The sequence below is a fragment of the Mustela putorius genome, unplaced genomic scaffold, assembly GCF_011764305.1.
Source record: "Mustela putorius furo isolate JIRA1106 unplaced genomic scaffold, ASM1176430v1.1 tig00000095_pilon_pilon_pilon, whole genome shotgun sequence".
NCBI lineage: Eukaryota > Metazoa > Chordata > Mammalia > Carnivora > Mustelidae > Mustela > Mustela putorius.
Window position 1 is genome coordinate 31,507,035 of NW_025421280.1, and position 20,912 is coordinate 31,527,946.

Sequence of the window (20,912 nt, forward strand, 5' to 3'; positions counted from 1 at the left end):
TAGCACTTTAAAGTTCTTTCCTACATTTCATCTCATTTAATTATCACAAGCTATGTATTATTTTCCCTATTTATCAAATGAGGAAACTGAAGGTAGAGTGACTAACTGGCTAACTCAAGATTACTAGGCAATTAAAAGGGTCTGCACCCTGTAGGGGCTTTCCATGTCCCAATTCAAACCTTTCAATGACAAGATGAGGCAGGTATTAACTCCATTTTACAGCTGCAGAAACGGAAGCCCAGGAAGGTTAGAGAATGTCCATACATTCTCTAACCTGGACCAGGCCTCCACCTTGGTCTTCTGATCCCAGGGGCTGCTTTCTAGGGATGTCCATACTCAGCTGCAATTTCCCACTCCCCATCACTGTTCACCCATCCCACATGGCACACAATAAAGGAGGCTATCTGGCTTCCTACACCAGAGGAGATGCCCACTAACCAGGCCACACTCCCAACAGTCCCCATGTAGCTAGTATTAAGGCTGTCCAGAGTGGGAAGGCCTTAATGCAGAGCAAAAGAAGATTCTCTTCAGACTCCCAAAAGACTAAAGGCACTGGGGGCCTCTGTCCTTGAGAAAACCTCCTCTCCCCTATAAACTCCTGGAAAGGTCTGAGGGATCCAGGCTGAGGCTAGTCCTCCAACCCTACAACATCCACTGGCTTATTCTGCCCTTTTCTTACCTGTTCAAACATCAGTCATGGAAACCAGCAGTGAAGACAGGCCCCTGCTGGCTTCTCCTTCTCCCATTTACATCATGTTCACTTCATCAGGACTCTCCTACCAAAGCCTACTGCTACTCTTTTCTATCTGTCCTGTCCCACTGTCTCCCACAGTCTTCCACCTCCATCTAAGTTGATCACACCTTCTCACAACTGAAGCCCTCACTGTAACCCAACGAGTCCTCTCCTGGGAATCATTCCTAAGGAGTCACACGTGCACATGAAGATTAAGCAGCATGAAGGTTCACTGTAGTCAGGCTTCTGAGAGTGAAACACAGTGAATAAAATTTCAGCACAGAACATCATTACATAAATCATGCACACAAATGCATGTAGCCATTAAAAACAATGAAGCAGAACATTAAATGACACGGAAATACATTCACAGGACTGTGTAAAAAGTCAGACATAAAAGACAGGTAAAGAGTGACCCCACCTTTTTAAATATATACATATGCAAAAAGTGTATGTGTAGTTACACAAAACCGTGTGCATATGCATGCATGTGAACACATGTGTGTGTATACTGCAATTCTCTTAATCCCAAATAAACCCATTTTTGCTGGTAAACTGATAGTTTTGAGGTTAACATTTCATATGTATATATATACACAGATAGAATATAAAGCTATACATCAGAATATTAATGGGGTAATTTTTACTTCCTTGCAATTCTCTATTTAAAAAATTATTTCTTTGAACATACTACTTTATTTTTACTTATTTTTTAAGAGAGAGAGAGAATGGGGGGACAGAGGGAGAGAGAGAATCTTAAACGGACTTTGTACTGAGCGTACCTAACACAGGGCTTGATTTCACAACCCTGAGATCATGATCTGAGCTGAAATCAGGAGTCTGATTCTTAACTGACTGAGTCACCCCGGTCCCCCTGCCCATATATTACTTTTATAATAGGAAGAAGTATTTGTGTATCCTACTTTCTGTGGAATAACAAAAACCAAGAACAACAGTACCTCTGAAAGGATAAAGAACAAAGTGTTACTACTAGCCTTACAAAGGTTGGTTCTAATGTGGTAATATTTAAGACAATGTGGTGTTGGCATAGGAAGAGATAAACAGGCCTATGGAAGAGACCTGTGACTGGACGGAAACTTGCTCTAAACAGAGGCTACAAATCACTAGGGAAAGGATGGATTCATACAGAGGCTCTCAAGGGTTTGGTCTTGGGATCCCTTTTAGATTCTTAAAAATTAATGAGCAGAGTTTGGGGTGACTAGGTGGACCACAGAAGATTTGGGGGACAGGAAAAACACTCTGAGACAGTAATGATGGCCATGTGTCACACATTTGACCAAACCCATAGAATGTACAACACTAAGTGAACCCTAATGTAAACTACAGACTTTGGGTAATAATGATTTGTCAATCAATGACAAATGATTTGTCAATGTAGGTTCATCAGATATAACAAATGTACCACTCTGGTGAGGGATCTTAATGGTGGGGAAGGCTATGCATGACAGAAGGTGGGAAGGGGGCATATGGAAAATTTTGCTATGAACTTCTAACTGCTCTTACAAAAATTATTTTTTAATGAAAAAGGAAAAACATTAACTCTTAAAAAAAAAAAAGAAGAAGAAGAAAGAAAGAAAGAAAACAACTAATGAGGGGCACCAGGGTGGCTCAATCTCTTAAGCCTCTGACTTCGGCTCAGGTCATGATTCCACAGTTCTGGGATCACGTCCCACATTGGGCTCCCCAATCAGCGAGTAGTCTGTTTCCTCTTCCTCTGTCCCTATCCCTGCTCTGCTCTCTCAAATAAATAAATAAAATCTCTTAAAAAAAATTAATGAGGGGCGCCTGGGTGGCTCAGTGGGTTAAAGCCTCTGCTTTTGGCTCAGGTCGTGATCTCAGGGTCCTGGGATAGAGCCCTGCATCAGGCTCTCTGCTCGGCAGGGAGCCTGCTTCCCTCTCTCTCTCTGCCTGTCTCTCTGTCTACTTGTGATCTCTCTCTCTCTCTCTCTCTGTCAAATAAATAAATAAATAAATAAATAAATAAAAAATTAATGAGGACCCTAAAGAGCTGTTGTTTAAAGGAATAGGGATGGGGCTACTGGGTGGCTCAGATGGTTAAACGTTTGCCTTTGGCTCAGGTCATGATCCCAGGGTCCTGGGATTGAGCCCCACATCGGGATCCCTTCTTGGTTGGGAGCCTGCTTCTCCCTCTCCTCCTACTGCTCCCCCTGCTTGTGCTCTCTTGCTCTATCAAATAAATAAAATATTTTAAAAAATAAATAAATACATGAAGGGATAAGAATTATATCTATGTATATTTACTAAATACACTAAATATTTAATTCAGCTAATAAATCCATTAGATGTTAACATAAATCACTTATTTCGGGAGAATAACTATATGTTTTTAAAAACAAAGTAGTGGGGCGCCTGGGTGGCTCAGTGGGTTAAGCTGCTGCCTTCGGCTCAGGTCATGATCTCAGGGTCCTGGGATCGAGTCCCACATCGGGCTCTCTGCTCAGCAGGGAGCCTGCTTCCTCCTCTCTCTCTCTCTGCCTGCCTCTCTGCCTACTTGTGATCTCTCTCTGTCAAATAAATAAATAAAATCTTTTTTAAAAATTAAAAAAATTATAAATAAATTTAAAAAAAAGTAAAAACAAAGTAGTGAGGGGTGCCTGGGTGGCTCAGTTGCTTTGACGCTTGATTTCGGCTCAGGTTGTGGTCTCAGGGTCATGGGATTGAGTTCTGTGACGGCTCACACTCCATGCACAGTTTACTTGCAATTATCTCCTCTCCCTCTGTCCCTTCCCCCACCCCTCACATGTGCACATAATCTCTCTCTCTTAAAAGATTTTTTTTTCAATTTAAAAAAATTAAAACAAAACAAAGCAGTGAAAAGAATGGCTTTGTTTTACATTTTGTAAAGTCCCAATTGTCTGACTTAATAGAAGAGACCCGGATTCTCACACAAGCTTCTGCAATTAATCTGTTACAATATGCTGTCTTGATGGAAGTACATGAAGAAAATCCAGCAGCACACAGACAGATACACAACTGGAAGAGGGAGGAATGCTGTATCCTTTTCAGCTAATTGGAGATATTCTACTTTTTTATTTATACCACAACTCAAAAACTAGTAGTATGTTCAAGTTAGTTATAACGAAGAAACTGTATCAGTGAACTTTTCACACTGTTACACTGAAACCCATCGGTCTATTGGAAAATACTGATCTACTGAGTTACTACATTTCATGATACAGTATTTTTAACCCACTGAGCCACCCAGGCGCCCCATGATACAGTATTTTTAATACCTTCTTGGTATCACCACTGATCTCCTCAGAAAAATCTTTAAATATTGAGAAGTTGTCAGGCTTGAGGCGAATAAAAGTTTTCTCAAAGACTATTTTGCTTGAAAGCTCGAATTTTTTTTTTTTTTTTTTTTTTTTTAAAGATTTATTTATTTATTTATTTGACAGAGAGAGATCACAAGTAGGCAGAGAGGCAGGCAGAGAGAGAGAGAGAGAGGGAAGCAGGCTCCCTGCCAAGCAGAGAGCCCGATGCGGGACTCGACCCCAGGACCCTGGGATCACGACCTGAGCCGAAGGCAGCGGCTTAACCCACTAAGCCACCCAGGCGCCCGAAAGCTCGAATTTTATCATTGGCAACAAACCATCAGTTGTCCTCCAAGTGACCACCTCATTTCATTCATTCTGAGAGAACACCTGTCAAATATCCTAACTGAATAACTGCAGTCTCATCCTTTCAAGTAAAAATGGTGCTCCATGAAAAAAGTCACCAGTTCCACTTCAACTCGAACAACTGTACAAGTGCCTTACCTCAACTACCACCACTCTTCAGCACGCAATCGAGTGCTCTATGCAAACTTCCCATTTCTCCACACAGAACACTAGAAAGACTGGTTCAGGGCTAAGTTTTAATACCGATTACTACTTTTCACTGCTTCTTCAAGGACACTCTTAAATGGAACTGTTTTAACATTGAATGTGTAGCAACAGTGAGGCATACAATGACAACTACAAGTACTGCGACTACTGTTTGGGGACACCGCATGGACTCCTGCTAAAGGCACAAGCAGTTTTACCCAACCGTTGCTTTTTAATAGTAGAGTACAAGTGCAGTACAGTGCAGATGAGAAATGCAAGCAACACTTTAGAATTATTATGAAAAGAGTTTATCTCCTGGATCCACAGGCGATCACATTTTGAAAACCACTTAATGGCTCAGTAAAAGAAACTGGGAGAACTGGTTTCTGTCTGGGAAAAACTAAATCACAGTCCTACTTCACTTCATACACAAAAATGAATTCCAAGTAGATTTTTTAAAAGCTAAATATGAAAAGTAAAACTTCCAGAAGAAAACATAATAGGATGGGGCACCTGGGTGGCGCAGTTGGTTGAGTGCCCAACCTTTAGTTTCAGCTCAGTTCGTGAGCTTAGAGTCATGCCCTGTGTTGGACTCTGTGCTCCATGAGGAGTCTGCTTAAGATTCTCTCTCTCCCTCTCCTCTGCCTCTCCCGCTTGTACTCTCTCGCTCCTTCTTTCTTTCTAGAAGAAATCTTTAAAAAACAAAGAAAGAAAACACAGTAGGATATCTTATCAACCTCAGGGTAAAATTTCTTAAGCAAAGCACAAAAAACACCAACTCTAAGTAGATTGATTACTCTGATGACATTACCATAATAACAATAAATCCTGAATATCAAACAACACCAAACAAATGAAAAGGCAGGTATCAGATGTAAAAAGAACTTCTGCACTAATTAAGATGAAGACAATGCCGCAGGAAAATGAGTAAAGATATGAAGAGGCAATTCACAGAAGACAAATGGTCAATAAATAGATACAAATAGCTGAACCTCACTACTAATCAGAAAAATGCTAACTGAAACCCCTCATGTACACCCATCAGAAAAACAAAAATGTAAAAATCTGACAGCACCAAGGGGCACCTGGGTGGCTCGGTTGGTTCTGTTGGCTTCGGCTCAGGTCATGATCCCAGAGTCCTGGGATCGAGTCCCACATGGGGCTCCCAACTCAATGGGGAGTCGTCTTCTCCCTCTGCCTGCTGCTCTCCCTGCTTGTGCTCACTCGCTCTTAAAAAAAAAAAAAAAAATTCTGACAGTACCAAGTGTTGATAAGGTCACCGAGCAATAGCAACACTACTGGTGGAATAAGAACAGCAACCATCACATTGAAGAGCAAACTGGCAGTATCTAGAAAGGTGGATATTTCCATAACCCAGCATTTCGACTCCTAGATATGTATGCTAGGGAAACTCCTACATGTGTGCACAAGGAGACATATACAACAGGGACCGCTGAAGCCCTGTTTGTAACAGTAGAAAATGAGAAACCGCCTAAATATCAAACAAGATGTAAATGGATAAGTAAATACTGTCCAAGGAAACTTGGAGGTGTTGCCTACTCACACTGTTTAATGTGGTAGCCACCAGCCACAGATGCCTATTAAATGCATAAGATGTGACTAAGAGTGACTAGGGAATTGAAATTTCTATTTAATTTTCATTAACTGAAATCTAAATAGCCATATGTCGCTAATGGCTACCACATCAGACAGCATGGCTACAGCAGTAAAAATAAATGAATCAGAGTTACATACATGTAAATGTAGATACACTGCAAAAGCATTACATTAGACCAAAAAAAAAAAAGTTTCAGAAGGCAATGGCTGAGACTAGAGTGCAGCAAGCAGGGTATATAGAGTGAATACTTCAGGAGGCACTCACCCTCAGGGTTGCACAGAGACAAGCTGGGCACTTGGGTGACCCCGAGAGTGAAAACCTCCTTAAATTTTGGGCCATAGATGCCTGGTTCACATCACCTTGTAAGTATATATCCAGTATGTCACCATGTCAGGGGTCCCCAAGATCATCCCAGGTTCAGGGATTCACTAGGAGGACTCACAGGATTTAGCATAGAGCCTACACACAGCTATAGCTTCTTATAGTGAAATGGTAAAAAGCATAGTAAGGCAAGGGAAAAAGCACAGGGTGTGAAGTCGAGAGGAAACCAGGCACAAGACTTCAAGAATCTTCACCTAGTGAAGTCACAAGGGATGCACTTAGTTCCTATAGGAAAGTTATAACCACACGTGTGAACTGTGTCCCACCAGGGAAGCTCATTAGAGACTCTGCCCAGGGTATTTACTGGGGACTGGTCAAGCACCAAAATTCCAGACCCCAGAAGGAAAGGAGTATTCAACATAAATTACATTATACAGTTTAAGTATCATGAGGCACTCAAAATTTACAGTATGACAGGAAACTTCATGAAATCCAAGTTCCTAGAGACCAGTCAAGGGCCAACCTTGCAAACAGGCCTTTCTAAAGACAGCAGTCTCATGCCTAGAATGGTAACTTTTTTGCATAGATTTCATTTATATAAAATTGTAAAACATGAAAATACTATATATTGTATATAAAGATGTACAAACATGCACAGAAGACAAACACCAAATCTAGGGTTGTGGTTACATTGGAGGAAAAAGGGAAAGGAATAGGTTTGAGACAGGAGTACACAAGACCTTTCAACTGCATCTCTAATGTTTGACTCCTTAAGCTGGGTAATAGGTAAAAATGTATTTTGTTGTAGTATTTCTTCTACCTTTCCAAATAGGTGTGCACCTGAAATATAGTAGGAAGAATAAAGACATCTCCTGCGGCGCCTGGGTGGCTCAGTCGGTTAAGCATCTGCCTATGGCTCAGGTCATAATTCCAGGGTCCTGGGATCCAGCCCTGCATCTGGCTCCCTGCTGAGCAGGGAATCTGCTTCTCCCTCTCCCTGCTACTCCCCGTGCTTGTGTGCCCACATGCTCTCTCTCTCAAATAAATAAATAAATAATCTTAACAACAACAAAAAAAGACTTATCTCCTTATTACTATATACTACTAACGGTTCATGTTATAGAGTGCTTTTCACATTCCAGGCACTATATTAAGCCCTTTATATCAACTTATTTTTTTAAATACACTCAGGTCAATGTGAGGCAGCAGAGATCTCTACCCTCAATCAGCTGTCAATCTACTGACCGATGATGAGAGATGAGCAGTCTAAAACCAAGTTAAGTACTACTAGATCTGAATGCTACTAAAACAGGATGATATGATTAAGGAAGGGCTGCTTTAAACTAGAGTGGTCCAGGAAGGCTTCTTGGAGGGGATATTTGAGTTGAACCATAAATGATGACAATGAGACAGCCATGCAATTGACTAAAGACAGCACATTCTAGGCAGAGGGAACAGCAAGTGCAAAGCCCTGCAGCAGGAATAAACTTGGTATGTTGAAATACACTAAATAAAGCCAGCAAGGCTGGAGAGTGGTGACAAGAGGAAGGCTTGTAGATGAGGCCCCAAGAGGTCGGCTGAGGTTACCATGCAGGGCCTCCTAAGCCACAGTAAAGATCTTAGGTTTCATTCTAAGTATGATAAGCTTTTGAAGGTTTTAAGCAGGGTAATGACATGATCTGGTTTATAACGGAAGATTATTCAGCCCGCTATATGGAGTACTCATTATAGATAGAGAGCCATTTTCTTCATTAGCACCAAAGACATAATGCTTGTGGCTGATGAGCTTCTCAGCGGGTACAAAAAGGTGGGGGTGGGGGAAAGTTCCACAATGCAAAAAGAAAACTACGAAGTTGGAATGAATAAGTGTTTAATTAAATGTCTAGAAAACATCATAGCAACTTCATCATTAAATTGAGTATTCACATAAACAACTGAATTACATTTGGAAATAATTTGAAAATTAGATTTTTTCAGTTACAAAAATTTGCAAGTATGCCCAATGACTGCCAAGAAATCATAGCTGATCATAAATGGGGATTTTCTTGCAGCCAAATCATCTCCAAGAAAAAACTGTCAATATTTTTAACCACAAACATTTTTTTAACTTAATGTGAAATGTAGATATACAAAAAGGAAAAAAATGCCTAGCATCAAGGGGCCTTACAATTGTACCAACACTACCGAGGTGCCTGGGTAAGAAATGCTAGTGGCTTGAATAGGTGCTGTTCAGGCCTATATTCCATGAGTCTGAACAGTGACCAGAGAACCCTTGCAAAGCCATCTCTGAGAAAAGCATATTTGAACGCAAAGACCTGAATGCCAAGAAGGTGCCAGCCATGCCAAGAGTGGGAGAAGAGGTTCTGGGTAGAGGTTCTGCGCTGGAAATGCCAGGTCAGATTTGTAAGGAACCAAAAGAGAATTTGGCCAAATGAAGCTGGGGTTAGGGCTGGGGAAGGGAGTATAGTAGGAAACAAAGCATGTAGAGTCTCTAACACGACTTTCTTTTTTTTTTTTTTTTAAAGATTTTATTTATTTATTTGACAGAGAGAAATCACAAGTAGTCGGAGAGGCAGGCAGAGAGAGAGAGAGGAGGAAGCAGGCTCCCCGCTGAGCAGAGAGCCTGATGCGGGACTCGATCCCAGGACCCTGAGATCATGACCTGAGCCGAAGGCAGCGGCTTAACCCACTGAGCCACCCAGGCGCCCCTCTAACACGACTTTCTTATCCTGACAACAGAAAACCACACATTGAACAGTGGCTGATCCAAACTGTTTCACACCTACACCATCCAGGAATACAGCAACCACTTGTCACAGGGGCTCATGAACACGTGCACGCAGTTCGTGCCCCGGCGGCACAGCACTTTTCGCCGTCAGGGAATTCTAACTGATCAACGTTTACACTGAAAACCCGACAGGAAGTCGAGCTCCTGGAAAACTTGCTAAGTTGGGGACAGACGGCGTGGGCATGTGAACCTACATTTTCAACTCTCCATTTCATGAAATCTAAAAGCCAGGCCGACTCCTTCCGATGAAAATGGAGGTGCACCCGTAAAACGCATGGGATTTCGAAGCCTTGGTACTTAGTAAAAGAATGCAAGGTACCTCATTTGTATTTCTTATACCCATCGCATGGGGAAATAAGATCTTGGCCACACTGGGTTAAAGATAACATTAAGATTCGTTTCATCGGTTTTGTTACTTTTTTTTTTTTTTTTAAACGGGCTTACTAGAAAAATGTGAAGAGAGAAATGGGGCTCGCGTTCATTTTCCACTGGTCGCGGGCAGGAAGCAGAGGATGGGTCCAACAGGCGCCTGGAGTCTCCCAGGCAGGGCGCGACGGCGGTCCGACCCTAGCTACGGGGTGCAGAAAAGTCTCTAATTGTATTATGCAGTCACGAGTCAAGTCCGTGAGTTTTCCACCGTCCCGTTCACGCGGCGCGGAGACGTGGCCCAGGGAGCTGAGTGGCAGAGGCCGGACTTCAAGTCCCCATTACGGCGCTGTCCACCTGAAACCTCCCAGCGGCCCTCAAGCAGGAGAGAGCGGGATTCGAACCAGGCCCGACTCCCCGGGCCCGGGCCCAAGCCCCAGGACGCCGCGTGAGCGCTGCTCGTCTCCCCTCAGGAGTGTGACCAACGTTCACAACGGACTCCCCCGCCGCTGGGCCCTGAGAAGCCCGGAGCCCTTTAAAGAAAGTGCCGGTAACGCTCACCTGCTGACAGAGGCCAAGGCGGCAAACGCTCCTCCTCACCCTCCTCACAATTCAAGCACGCCTGCGGCCGACTTCCGCTCCTCTGCGGCGAATCCCTAGCTAAGTATTCGTCTCCTCCCGCCCCGCGACCAACCCAGCCAATCACCTCTCAGATAATCTGCATCTGCCGGGCCGCACGCCTGCCTGCCAATCACCGCGGGCGCCAGCACCGCCCCTCCCGCCCTCTTAAGCGGGTGCCGCGCGCCACCACTAGGCGGTTGGCGGCGCTGCCCTCCGCCCAGACGCGGCTCCCGGAAGGGCGGAGCGAAGCGTCGGCCCCGCCGGTGCGGGAACCTTTGGGATTGGTCGAGAGGAGCCCCGCGCTCTGCCTCCGCCCACCCCTGCCCTGGATATCCAAGTCGGAGACGCTGGGGATTGGTTCCCGTTGGGTCCCAAGAAGCCAAGAAATGGTTCCGCCTCCTTCGCGCATCCCGGAGAGGGAGCTCCCTGGATTGGCCCGAGGAGTCCCGGCGCGCGCCGACCCGCGCCCCAGGATTGGCTGAGGGTCTGCTCGCGCCGGCTGAGAGCGTTGACGGTGATTGGCCGGAGGGTGGGGCCGGCTATTTGAAGGAGGCGCGCGGACCAAATACGCACTTCAGTCGGCGGACAGAAGAGGCGGGAGCGGCTGTGGTAACGCTACCGCGCTGACCACAGAGGACTCAGGCGCGGGCTTGGCCCCAGCTGTGGCCTCTGCCGCAGTCCGGCAAGGCGATGGCCAAGGTTTCTGTGCTGAACGTGGCGGTGCTGGAGAATCCGAGCCCTTTCCACAGCCCCTTCCGGTTCGAGATCAGCTTCGAGTGCAGTGAGGCCCTGGCGGACGGTGAGGCTGGGCCTGTGTGGAGATTCCCCCCTCCCCCCGGCCAACCCCGACCTCCCGCGTGAAACAAGCCCTTCCAGCCCTGATCTTTCTCCTTCCCTTCCGTTCAGCCCCAGCCTTTTTGTGGAGATTACCCCGGACAGCCTGCGGCCAACCCGATCCCCTCCCCACGGTTACTCCCGTTTCCTGCGTGGAGACCACCATCCCGCTATTTTTTTTTTCTGTGGAACCCCTCCTGGGCACCTATTTCCTATGTAGAGACCCCAGTCTCCATGCTTTAACGTGCAGTCACCCCGTGTTCCCCAGGCTACCTTCCTTTTTCCCCAGCGGAGCCCCTCCGTCACCCTTTATCTCTGAAATCCCATTCCCCCGTGGTAAGACCTTACTCGCCCCGATCTCCCCATTTGTCTCCCGGTAATCCCCAACCCAACCTGCTGATATTTAAAACAACCCCACCCCCACTCACTCGCCCCGATCTCCCCATTTGTCTCCCGGTAATCCCCAACCCAACCTGCTGATACTTAAAACAACCCCACCCCCACTCACTGCTGATTGTTTTCTACCCCCAAAGCACATACCCTAGAACCTGGCTTCCCACCTCCTTAGCCTGTCCCCAATTTTCCATTCTTGGGCTCCACCTGGGGAGGCATGACAGGTTTCCAGCTCCGGTCCTTCAGGATAACTTGGTCTTCCCAGCTCCCGTTCCTCCTTCCTGTCTGCGCGCTTGGATAAACACATTCATATCTGAAGGGTGGCCTAACCAGGCAAGCATCACCCGGTTCCCACTGTCTGCCCACCAGGTCCAGCTGGCCTACTGCAGAAATTCTTTCAACCTTTTGGTGGTTTGATGGTCTGACCCAGTGTGGGGGGGGCGGTGGGTCAGGCTGAACCATGACAGTCTCTGGCTTCAAACAGTCGGCTGGGAGGTCAGAACTTTTAGTGCATCTTTTCCAAGGTGCTTTCACAGATGTACTTATTCATCTGTGTGTTATAAAGGCAGACATGGCTCTCATCTCACAGATGAGAAGACAGGAACCACAAAGAATGAAAGACCTTTCAAGTAAAGGTCTATAAAAATCGAAAATCTAAGGTTGCCCGGGGACTCTTGGCATCACTTTCAGGAGGAAGTACCCCATTAGACAGATTCTCCATTTGGTGGTTAAGGAAGAGGCAGCCTCTGAGGAGCTGGAGATTTGTGAGGTCATGGTGTGCTAACTAGCGCCTCTCAGTGGTAGGTGGGTGGTTTGTGGGGAAAAGCCAGCCACTTGGATTAGTTTGGGGTTGCCAGAATTCGAGATGTGTGTGCTTTTGGGCTGGGCCAATAGATCAGTGTCTCTCAGTTTCTCTCCCTTTTAAATTAAGGAATCTACTTGTGACTAACTATAGAATAAGCCCAGTTAAATCCTTTCTGGAACAAGGCAGGGTGTAAATAAATAATTAAAGTGTAGAATGACACTGTGGAATAAGAATTTAATTTTAAAGCCAGGAGGAAATGTAAGGAGCTAATAGGTTAAGGGATTCACAGTTCCCAGAAGGCAGGAGATCAGGTTTCAAACAGCCTGTTTGTGCTCCTTGCATTTAAAAAGGGTTGCATAGTCATTATCTAGTACGTCTATTCCTAGGAAAACCTCTGCCTGTTACTTTACTAATCTGTTTATAGACTCAGAGCAGGAAAGTCAAAAGTCAGCCTGCTGGTCATTATTTTTTAATAGAGAGAAATGGAATGACTTCCCCAAGGTCGTAGAAGTAAAAGTCTTGATGCTGGGTCTATAGAAGCACTGACACTAGAGTTTGTCTCTAAGTTGAGTCCAGAGTTCTCTACCTTGGCTATGACCTGGGAAAGAAAGATTTCATCCCTTATTTTAGAAGTGGAGCATAAATAAGACTGCCCATAGAATTTATTCCCACATTGGGACACTCTCAAAAGAGAATGAAGGGGTGCTATTATTAATTACACCCAGATAATAAAGCTTTTGCTCAGAGAAATCCAAGTCAGAAAGCAAACTCTGGCCTGGAAATCCAGACTCTGGTTCTATCCCTAAGGGTTGCCCATGACTTTGACCTGCCACCTTGCTTTCTGCCTCTTCCTAGCCTTCTTCCCATGGAGCAGAAAGAATAAATTTCCTGCCTCCCAAACATGGAGGGGGCCTGGTTTTAGGAGTCCCTCAGATTCTGGAGAAATCTCAGTCTTGTTACCTTGACACTGGCAACTGAAGGTGCAACAAAAGACCCAACCCCCAATTAGTGACTGGCTCTGTTTCCCAAAGGCTCCAAGCCCCTTTGGTTCTTTTTTCTTCTCAGCAACTGGAAATAGGTGCTTCCAAGACTTCGGTCCACATTTAATACAGTAGGTGTGTTTTTCCTCTTGTATTGAGAAATTCAGCAGCAACTGTTTGAATAAGTCATGGAACCAGATGTTCTTTCCCACAGCTAACACTGTGGTCAAGCCAAGATTCATCTATATGATTCTGAACAAGGGCAAATAACAAACAGAAAGAAAGCCTACTAGATAGTTTTTGTTTTGTTTTAAGGCAGGAAATATTCTCCAACTAGTTCAAAACGATGAAGTTTTACATGCCTTTTATCAGGTTAGTTTTGGTTTTGTTTTCGGACCTAGTGGAGGAGCATGTTGTCAACTGTTCGACTGTGAAGTTAGGACATAAAGACAAAATTGAGTACTGTCAAGTTACCCTTGAAATTGCCTAAAAAGTTAGGTACACCATGACGCGTGTGCAGCCGCCTCCTTCTTCTAAAGGATGGTTATATTAAAAAATGGAGGGGTGACTGGGTGGCTCAGTTCAGCTCGGGTCATGATCTCAGGGTCCTGGGATGGAGCCTCGCATCAGGCTTTCTGCTTGGCGGGGAGCCTGTGCGCCAACCACTGCACCACCACCACCCCCCCCAGCCTCTCTGCCTACTTGTGATCTCTCTCTATCTCTGTCAAACAGATAAATAAAATCTTGAAAAAATAAAAGTAAAAATAAGAGATGGAGCAACTTAAGTATGCTTCTCCTTAAAACGCCTAACAAGTTTAAGATGATCCAGGTTATAGGGCCTTATTTTCAAGTATCTGCTGCCTTCTGCAGATGACTTTATCATCTCCTCTAACCCCTTGAGTCAGTATTTCTCTATGGTCTTCAGTCATTTCTCAGGTTTCTTTTGGCCTCTCTTGAGGGAGTCATTGTGGCCCATTTGCCTGGCTGCTGGCCCAGTGCGTTTTATTGGGGCAGCACCCACACCAGTCTTTGTTTAGGTTTTGCCAGTGGTACTGAATACCCAGTGCCTGTGACCCTCACGGGACCTGCTCTCCTTCAGTCTTCTTTTTATCTCGCCCCAGCAGATTAGTTAAATGCACACATATAGGACTCCCCAGTGGGGGGCGGGGGGGGCAAGGCTGGGAGGAAAGCTACCAAAATAGAGAGCTATGTTAGAAAGGTAAAGACAGAGTCATCTTGGGTTTTGTTCATCCAGAAACATGTTCTGTTTAGTCGTGTCACTCCTTGTCACAAAGGTAAATCAGTAAACTTAACTGGTCCCTGCAAATATTAAGAGACTGGGGGGTTTGAATCCCGGTGAGCTTTATGGTCACTATGCCACAGACCCGCTAGGGACCCTGAGTAGAAGGCCTAGGTGATGCTGCAATGGGAAAGGAAATCAGTGTATCGAGGAAGAGCATGGGGCTCAGGTGACAAACCTCCATAGCTGTGGCCCAGCATAGCAGTGTTTCCCCAGTTGGATGCTGTTGTGGGACACTGAACCAAGAAACAGGGCAACTTCAACAACAGTTTGCTTCCTGTGAAACTCATAGCTTGTGAAATTTCCGCCGGCTGCTGGAGCTGTAGGTTGTGTAATTTCAAAGAACCTAAAATAAGTTGCAGGTCTCCTGCCAAGGTCCCCTGTACTAGCGTGACCTTGCCCCTGATACACTTGGACCTTCTGCAAGAGGCAGCGGTCACCGGGAATTTCCTGTGCTTGCTGGGCAGGATCCTTAAGCACTTTTCCTTTCACCTTGCTGGAACCTACTCAGGGATGAGATTCCCCCTACTGGATGGGATACAAGCAAGTTGGGGTTCATAGGATCACCTACAATGCCACATTTGTTGACCAAGTCACTGTCCCCCAAACATCTGAGAGTAGGCATGAGTTGGTGCCGGAACTGGAAGACCTGGGGGCTGGCTGGCTCCCTCAGTGGCCTCATCTTCCCCCTTCCTGCCTGCTGGCTCTCCTACTGGATTGGAATCTGCTGCCCTGCCCCAGTTGTCGAGGGATCTATTCAGTTCGGTGGCACCGGTCCCTGTGTGTGAAAGAGGATGCTGCTTCCTATCCCAGGACCCAGTGGGCAGGGCCCTGAAATGGCCCAATTCCCTGCTCTTCCCTCCTCAGCACGCCTCTGTCATGTGGCTCCTAATTCTACCTCTGCCATACGGTTCACCCTCAGGCTCTGAGATCTCTGAGTTTCCCCAGAGATGCAGAGTCAAGGTCGTCTGGCAAAGCTAGGCTCACGGGGAAAATTTCCCCATTAGAAGCCGAGTTTCATACCCACTCCAATGTTCAGGCTTGTGATGCCTGGCACTCCATCTCCAGCAGATGTCAGGTATTCTTGAGAATAAAAATCTTTCAGGGGCACCTGGGTGGCTCAGTGGGTTAAGCCGCTGTCTTCGGATCAGGTCATGATCTCAGGGTCCTGGGATCGAGTCCCGCATCGGGCTCTCTGCTCAGCGGGGAGCCTGCTTCCTCCTCCTCTCTCTCTCTCTGTGCCCACCTCTCTGCCTACTTGTGATCTCTCTCTGTCAAATAAATAAATAAAAATTAAAAAAAAAAATCTTTCACTATATTAAGGATCTGTCTACAACTCACATGAGAAGACCTTCCTCTGCCTTCATGCTGCCCAGCTATTTAAAATCCTTAATTCCCCATATCCTTACAGATCTAGAGTGGAAGATCATTTATGTTGGCTCAGCTGAGAGTGAGGAGTTTGACCAAATCCTAGACTCCGTGCTAGTTGGGCCCGTCCCAGCAGGGAGACACATGTTCATCTTTCAGGTAAGAAAGACAAGGCCTGAGGCCTTGGCACCTGGAGACATCCGATTCTACCTGAGAGCATGCAGTGTGGTTCCAGGGTCAAAAGTTGAGGTTCAAATTCTGGCTCTGCTTTCAAGAACTCTCTGACCTCTCAGAAATACTTCATACGTTTCCCTTTTCTCCACTTCTGTGTCATAGTTGTCACCACGAGCCACTGATTCATAGTTGATTCTCATTAGTCGTGGCAGTTACGTTCTATAAGGTCGCTGCAAATGCTGCATTAGCTAATTCGTGAACACCACACCATTGCCCGTGGAAGAATACAGGGTTAGGTTCTTGCAAGTCCTATTGTCGGTATAGTATGTCAGTACATAATCTTATTTCGCGTGTTTATATTGAAAGACACCTTATTTAGTATTGTTGGCTCATTGATATTGAACTCCCTTCCAATAGCACTCTAACTCATGCCTAAACAAAGCTTATCTAACACATACCTTCTCCATAAGGCTCATCATCACCTTGCACTAAGCACTATGCTTGCTGGCCATTCTGAACAGCAAGGTCACCAGGGCGCCTGGGTGGCACAGTTGGTTGTGCATCTGACTCTTGGTTTTGGCTCAGGTTATGATCTCAAGATCATGGGATCAAGCCCTGCACTGGGCTTCGTGTGGTGTCTGCTTGGGATACTCTTCCCTCTGCTCCTCCTCCACTTCCCCGTCTCGCTAGCCCTCTCTTTCTCTCTCTTAAGATAAATAAATATTTAAAAATAAATGAATATTTAAAGATACTAAAAGCCAAGGCTCTGCTCAGTCCTCCCCTGCCTCCCACTGTGCTGCTCCCACCCCAGTCCAAACAACCTCATCCCATCCCCTAACACCTCACCCACCTGTAGCCAGGCCACCAGCAAGGCAAGCCCATCTGCTCCAATCCATAAACAGGGCTGGCCTCCTGAGCATTCAGCCCATGCAGCCATACAGGGCCCAGCACCTGGTCTAATAAATTCTGCTGTCGCTGGCTAGAACTCAGTAATTTGTGAATAAGGGATCCCATGTTTCATTAGGTATTGGTTTCATTTTGTACCAGTTATGTAGCTGGTCCTATCCATAACAACACACCCCAAATCTGTCTGCCTCTGTTCCTCTCCTTCCTGGTCTAAGATGCTCCAGGGTGACTACGGTTACCTGCCCAATCTCCCTGCTCACACAATGGCCCTCCTCCCATCATAACCTCACACCCTGCCGGTCTTTACAGACCACAAGAGTGATACAGCACTTACCTCCTGCCAAACATTCCTTCTCTTCCCCAAGCCCTTAACTGGCCCAAAAGGTCCTGGGTGGCCTAGTAGCTCCCTGCCTTATCCTATGCCACCCTCCCCTCACTCACTAGACTCCTCAGCACCATTTACTTCCTTGTGGCACTTGTCACACTGAGCATTTTACAGGCATTTGCAGGATTGATTCTGTCTTCCCCACTCGATTAGAAACTCCCGTTGGCAGAGACCATACTTCTGGCTCAGTAAATATGTGTTGCTTGAAAATCATTGTTAACTGGGGGAGGTGTGGCTGTGTGATCAATGCTAAGGCATGGGTTGTGTTTCCTCTAGGCTGACGCCCCCAACCCATCCCTCATTCCCGAGACTGATGCTGTGGGTGTGACCGTGGTCCTCATCACCTGCACCTACCATGGACAAGAATTCATCCGTGTGGGCTACTACGTCAACAACGAATACCCCAATCCCGAGCTGCGGGAGAACCCACCCGTGAAGCCAGACTTCTCTCAGGTGGGGCCTGTGTCTGCACTTCCTGCCTCAGACAGGCTGGCTCCTTTGCACCTGGGGGAGTTGAGTCATTAGAACTGGGAGCCAAGGTCGCTTCTTAAGGTTTTCAAGTCATGCTCAGCTCTTGCAGCTCCAGACTAGAACCAGAGAGAGAAAGGTCTTTGTTTCTCAGAAGCACGCCTTGCAGAATTGAGATTAGATAGGCCTCAGCCCTAAGTCGTGGTATATAGGCGCTCCTTGGAGTTCTACCCATAGTTGTTGATGGTGATGGAATGAGTAAGCTCTATTCTTCCTGGCCTTGGGGCAGGGGCTGGGGGTGCCCCAGCTCCGTGGGAGTAATGACAAGGCATGCTGACAAGGCTTGACATTCCTCTTTCTGCCCCAGCTCCAGAGGAACATCTTGGCCTCGAACCCCCGAGTGACCCGATTCCACATCAACTGGGACAACAACATGGACAGACTAGAGGCTATAGAGAACCAGGACCCTGCCCTGGGCTGTGGCCTCCCCTTCAGCTGTGCTCCTATCAAGGGCTTGGGTCTCCCTGGCTGCATCCCCAGCCTCCTTCCCGAGAATTCCATGGACTGCATCTAACTGCGGGAATCCAGGCCCTACCTGGGCCCAGCCAGGACTGCGGCCAGTCTCCTAGCACATCTGGAGAGGTGAACTTGGCCTCCTGGACAGTCCCATGGAGGCCATCTGGAGGGCTTTGAGGCTATCAACTATACCCAGGCCAGTCAGACGTGGCTCTGAGGAAGGAAGCAGGCCTCAGGTCTCTCCCAACCCTGACTCAGAAGGATCATCTTACCTCTACTGCCCAAGCCTGTAAGAAGCAGGTACTTCAGTTTTTAATTCTTCGCGACTTGTGTCTTTTCTCTCTTCCACACACACTTTATAAATTCCACCTGCAGGCCTTTGCACCACCATGCTTCTTTGAGTACCATTGACCCAAAGCTCTTACCACAGACCTCCCTGGCCTGCCTTGAGGCTTTCTTGGTCAATCCCTGGCAAGGCTCCAGCCCTGTTGAGCCAAAGGCTCTGTCATTCCTGTCCTTCCCCAACATCTGAGCAAATCCACCCCACTTTTTGGAGTCACAGGCAAGAAATCTTCGTTAAAAGGTATGCTTGTACTCAATTTCTGTCCTTCTCCCAGGACAGTTTTTAGGTCTTTCTAATCCAACAGCCTCTGGAAAACTGTTCCTGCAGGGGTGTGCTCAGCTCATGCTGAGGAGTGATGGTTGACTCTCCTCAGTCACAACCACCTTCCCATCATCTAACTGGATCTGTCCTTCCCTGGAGGCTGCCATGGTGGGGAGATGGCATGTTGGAGGAGTCTGCTTTGCTCAGTCTGCCTCAGTGTTGGCATCAGGGCCCCTCTGCCTGCCTTGATCTACCCGCTGCAAAGACCTCGTGCTCTTACAGGCAAAGGAAACTGTAGGGACCCTGAAAACCTCTCCCCCCCGACCCAACACCATACTTCCCGCAACACCCTGTTCCCTTGCTGCTACGTGGATGCTATTGTGATTGCAGTTTGTATATTAAAGGGTTTTTATATTAAATATTTTGGTTGATCTAAAAATAAAAAGCACTTCATCTAGACTGATTCTGCTTTTGTCTTAAGTGTGCTGAGGCAGATTTCATTTCTCCTCATAATGTGGTAAGGGGGCTCTTGCCCCAGCCACTGGGCTGACTGCCCTTTGTCCCCTTACTCAGCTCCTTACCCTAGTCTTAATTGGTTACATAATTGTACTCCAGACTGAGGTTCAGGGAGGGGTTTTTCTTTGTCAAAAGTTAAGCAACGCAGCTGTTCTGGATAGAGCATAACCAGTGATTTTTTAGACTTTGACCTTGACCCACAGAAAGAAATTAACATCATGCCCCAAGGACACACAAAGCAACACTTTTATTAAATTTTACTTAACCTTACTTTGTCACCACACAGCCCAGAGTAGACTGCTTTGGCCGGTGAGCCATTTCTCCATAATTCAGAGAAGTGCCCTGACTCTTCCCTCCTAGAAACTGGGAGACCTAGGAACATGGGTGCAGACAGCTGCTGGAAAGTGTGTGGACTGTATAGGTCGACCTATCGACCTATTGGCTTATAGACCTGAGACCAACTAGCTCCTGAGTCAAGATAGCTGATTCATCCGGCCCCCTGCTCCCCATTGGCAAGTTCTGTTTTGGGTCTTCTACTTCAGTGGTTCTCAACTGGGGGTGCTTTGCCTCCGGGGCACATTTAACAATGTCTGGGATCTGTTTTGGTGGAGGTGAGGGAAGTCCTACCCACATCCAGTGGGTAGAGATGGGATGCTGATAAAACTGTTGTGCACACACAGGCCCCTCCCTCACCCCCAACAAAGAATTACCCTGCCCCAAATGTCAGTAGCGTGGCCTCAGGCTGTGTTTTAAAAGGGCACCCGGGGCGCCTGGGTGGCTCAGTGGGTTAAAGCCTCTGCCTTCGGCTCAGGTCATGATTCCAGAGTCCTGGGATCGAACCCCACATTGGGCTCTCTGCTTAGCAGGGAGCCTGCTTCCTCCTCTCTCTCTCTCTCTCTGCCTGCCTCTCTGCCTACTTGTGATCTCTGTCAAATAAATAAATAAAATCTTTTAAATAAATAAAATAATCAAAGGGCACCCAGGGGCACCTGGCTGGCTCTGCGTGGAGCATGGGACTCGATCTCCCGGTTGTAAATTGGAGCACAACATTAGATGTAGAGATTACATAAATTCTTTAAAAATGAAAAAAGGACACCCAGAAAAAAGAGTCATCTTATTGCTCGGGGAGGGCAGCTTCCCTTCGTGTTGCCTGAAAGGCATCCTCAGCCTGGCTGTGCCCCAGATTCCTCATCTGTAAAATGGGAGTGATGATAATAGTACCTCCGTGATAGGAGTGTGGTGCAATGTATTTAACAAGTGCCAGCTCCTACTACTGACGCGCACAAACCCAGGATAGGTCCCCGGCAAAGGGATGGCATAGAGCCCCCTGCCAACCACCCTTTACTCCCTGGGCGCAGCATCCTCCTG

At 46.6% G+C, this 20,912-nt stretch overlaps 1 protein-coding gene across 1 annotated transcript; it reads left to right on the plus strand.

Annotated features, from left to right (window-relative positions):
* Positions 1–9,962: 9,962 nt before the first annotated feature.
* Positions 9,963–19,487, plus strand: ASF1B (anti-silencing function 1B histone chaperone). Its single transcript, XM_004748234.3, has 4 exons — positions 9,963–11,094; positions 16,019–16,134; positions 17,717–17,893; positions 18,276–19,487. The coding sequence occupies exons 1-4, from the start codon at positions 10,986–10,988 to the stop codon at positions 18,480–18,482; spliced, it is 609 nt and encodes a 202-aa protein (XP_004748291.1). The 5' UTR covers positions 9,963–10,985; the 3' UTR covers positions 18,483–19,487.
* Positions 19,488–20,912: the final 1,425 nt, after the last annotated feature.

Coding starts and splice junctions, on each gene's coding strand:
- ASF1B (XM_004748234.3), top strand. CDS start 10,986: ATGGCCAAGGTTTCTGTGCTGAACGTGGCGGTGCTGGAGAATCCGAGC. Junction 16,135..17,716: donor GACACATGTTCATCTTTCAG/GTAAGAAAGACA, acceptor TGTTTCCTCTAG/GCTGACGCCCCCAACCCATC. Junction 17,894..18,275: donor TGAAGCCAGACTTCTCTCAG/GTGGGGCCTGTG, acceptor TTTCTGCCCCAG/CTCCAGAGGAACATCTTGGC.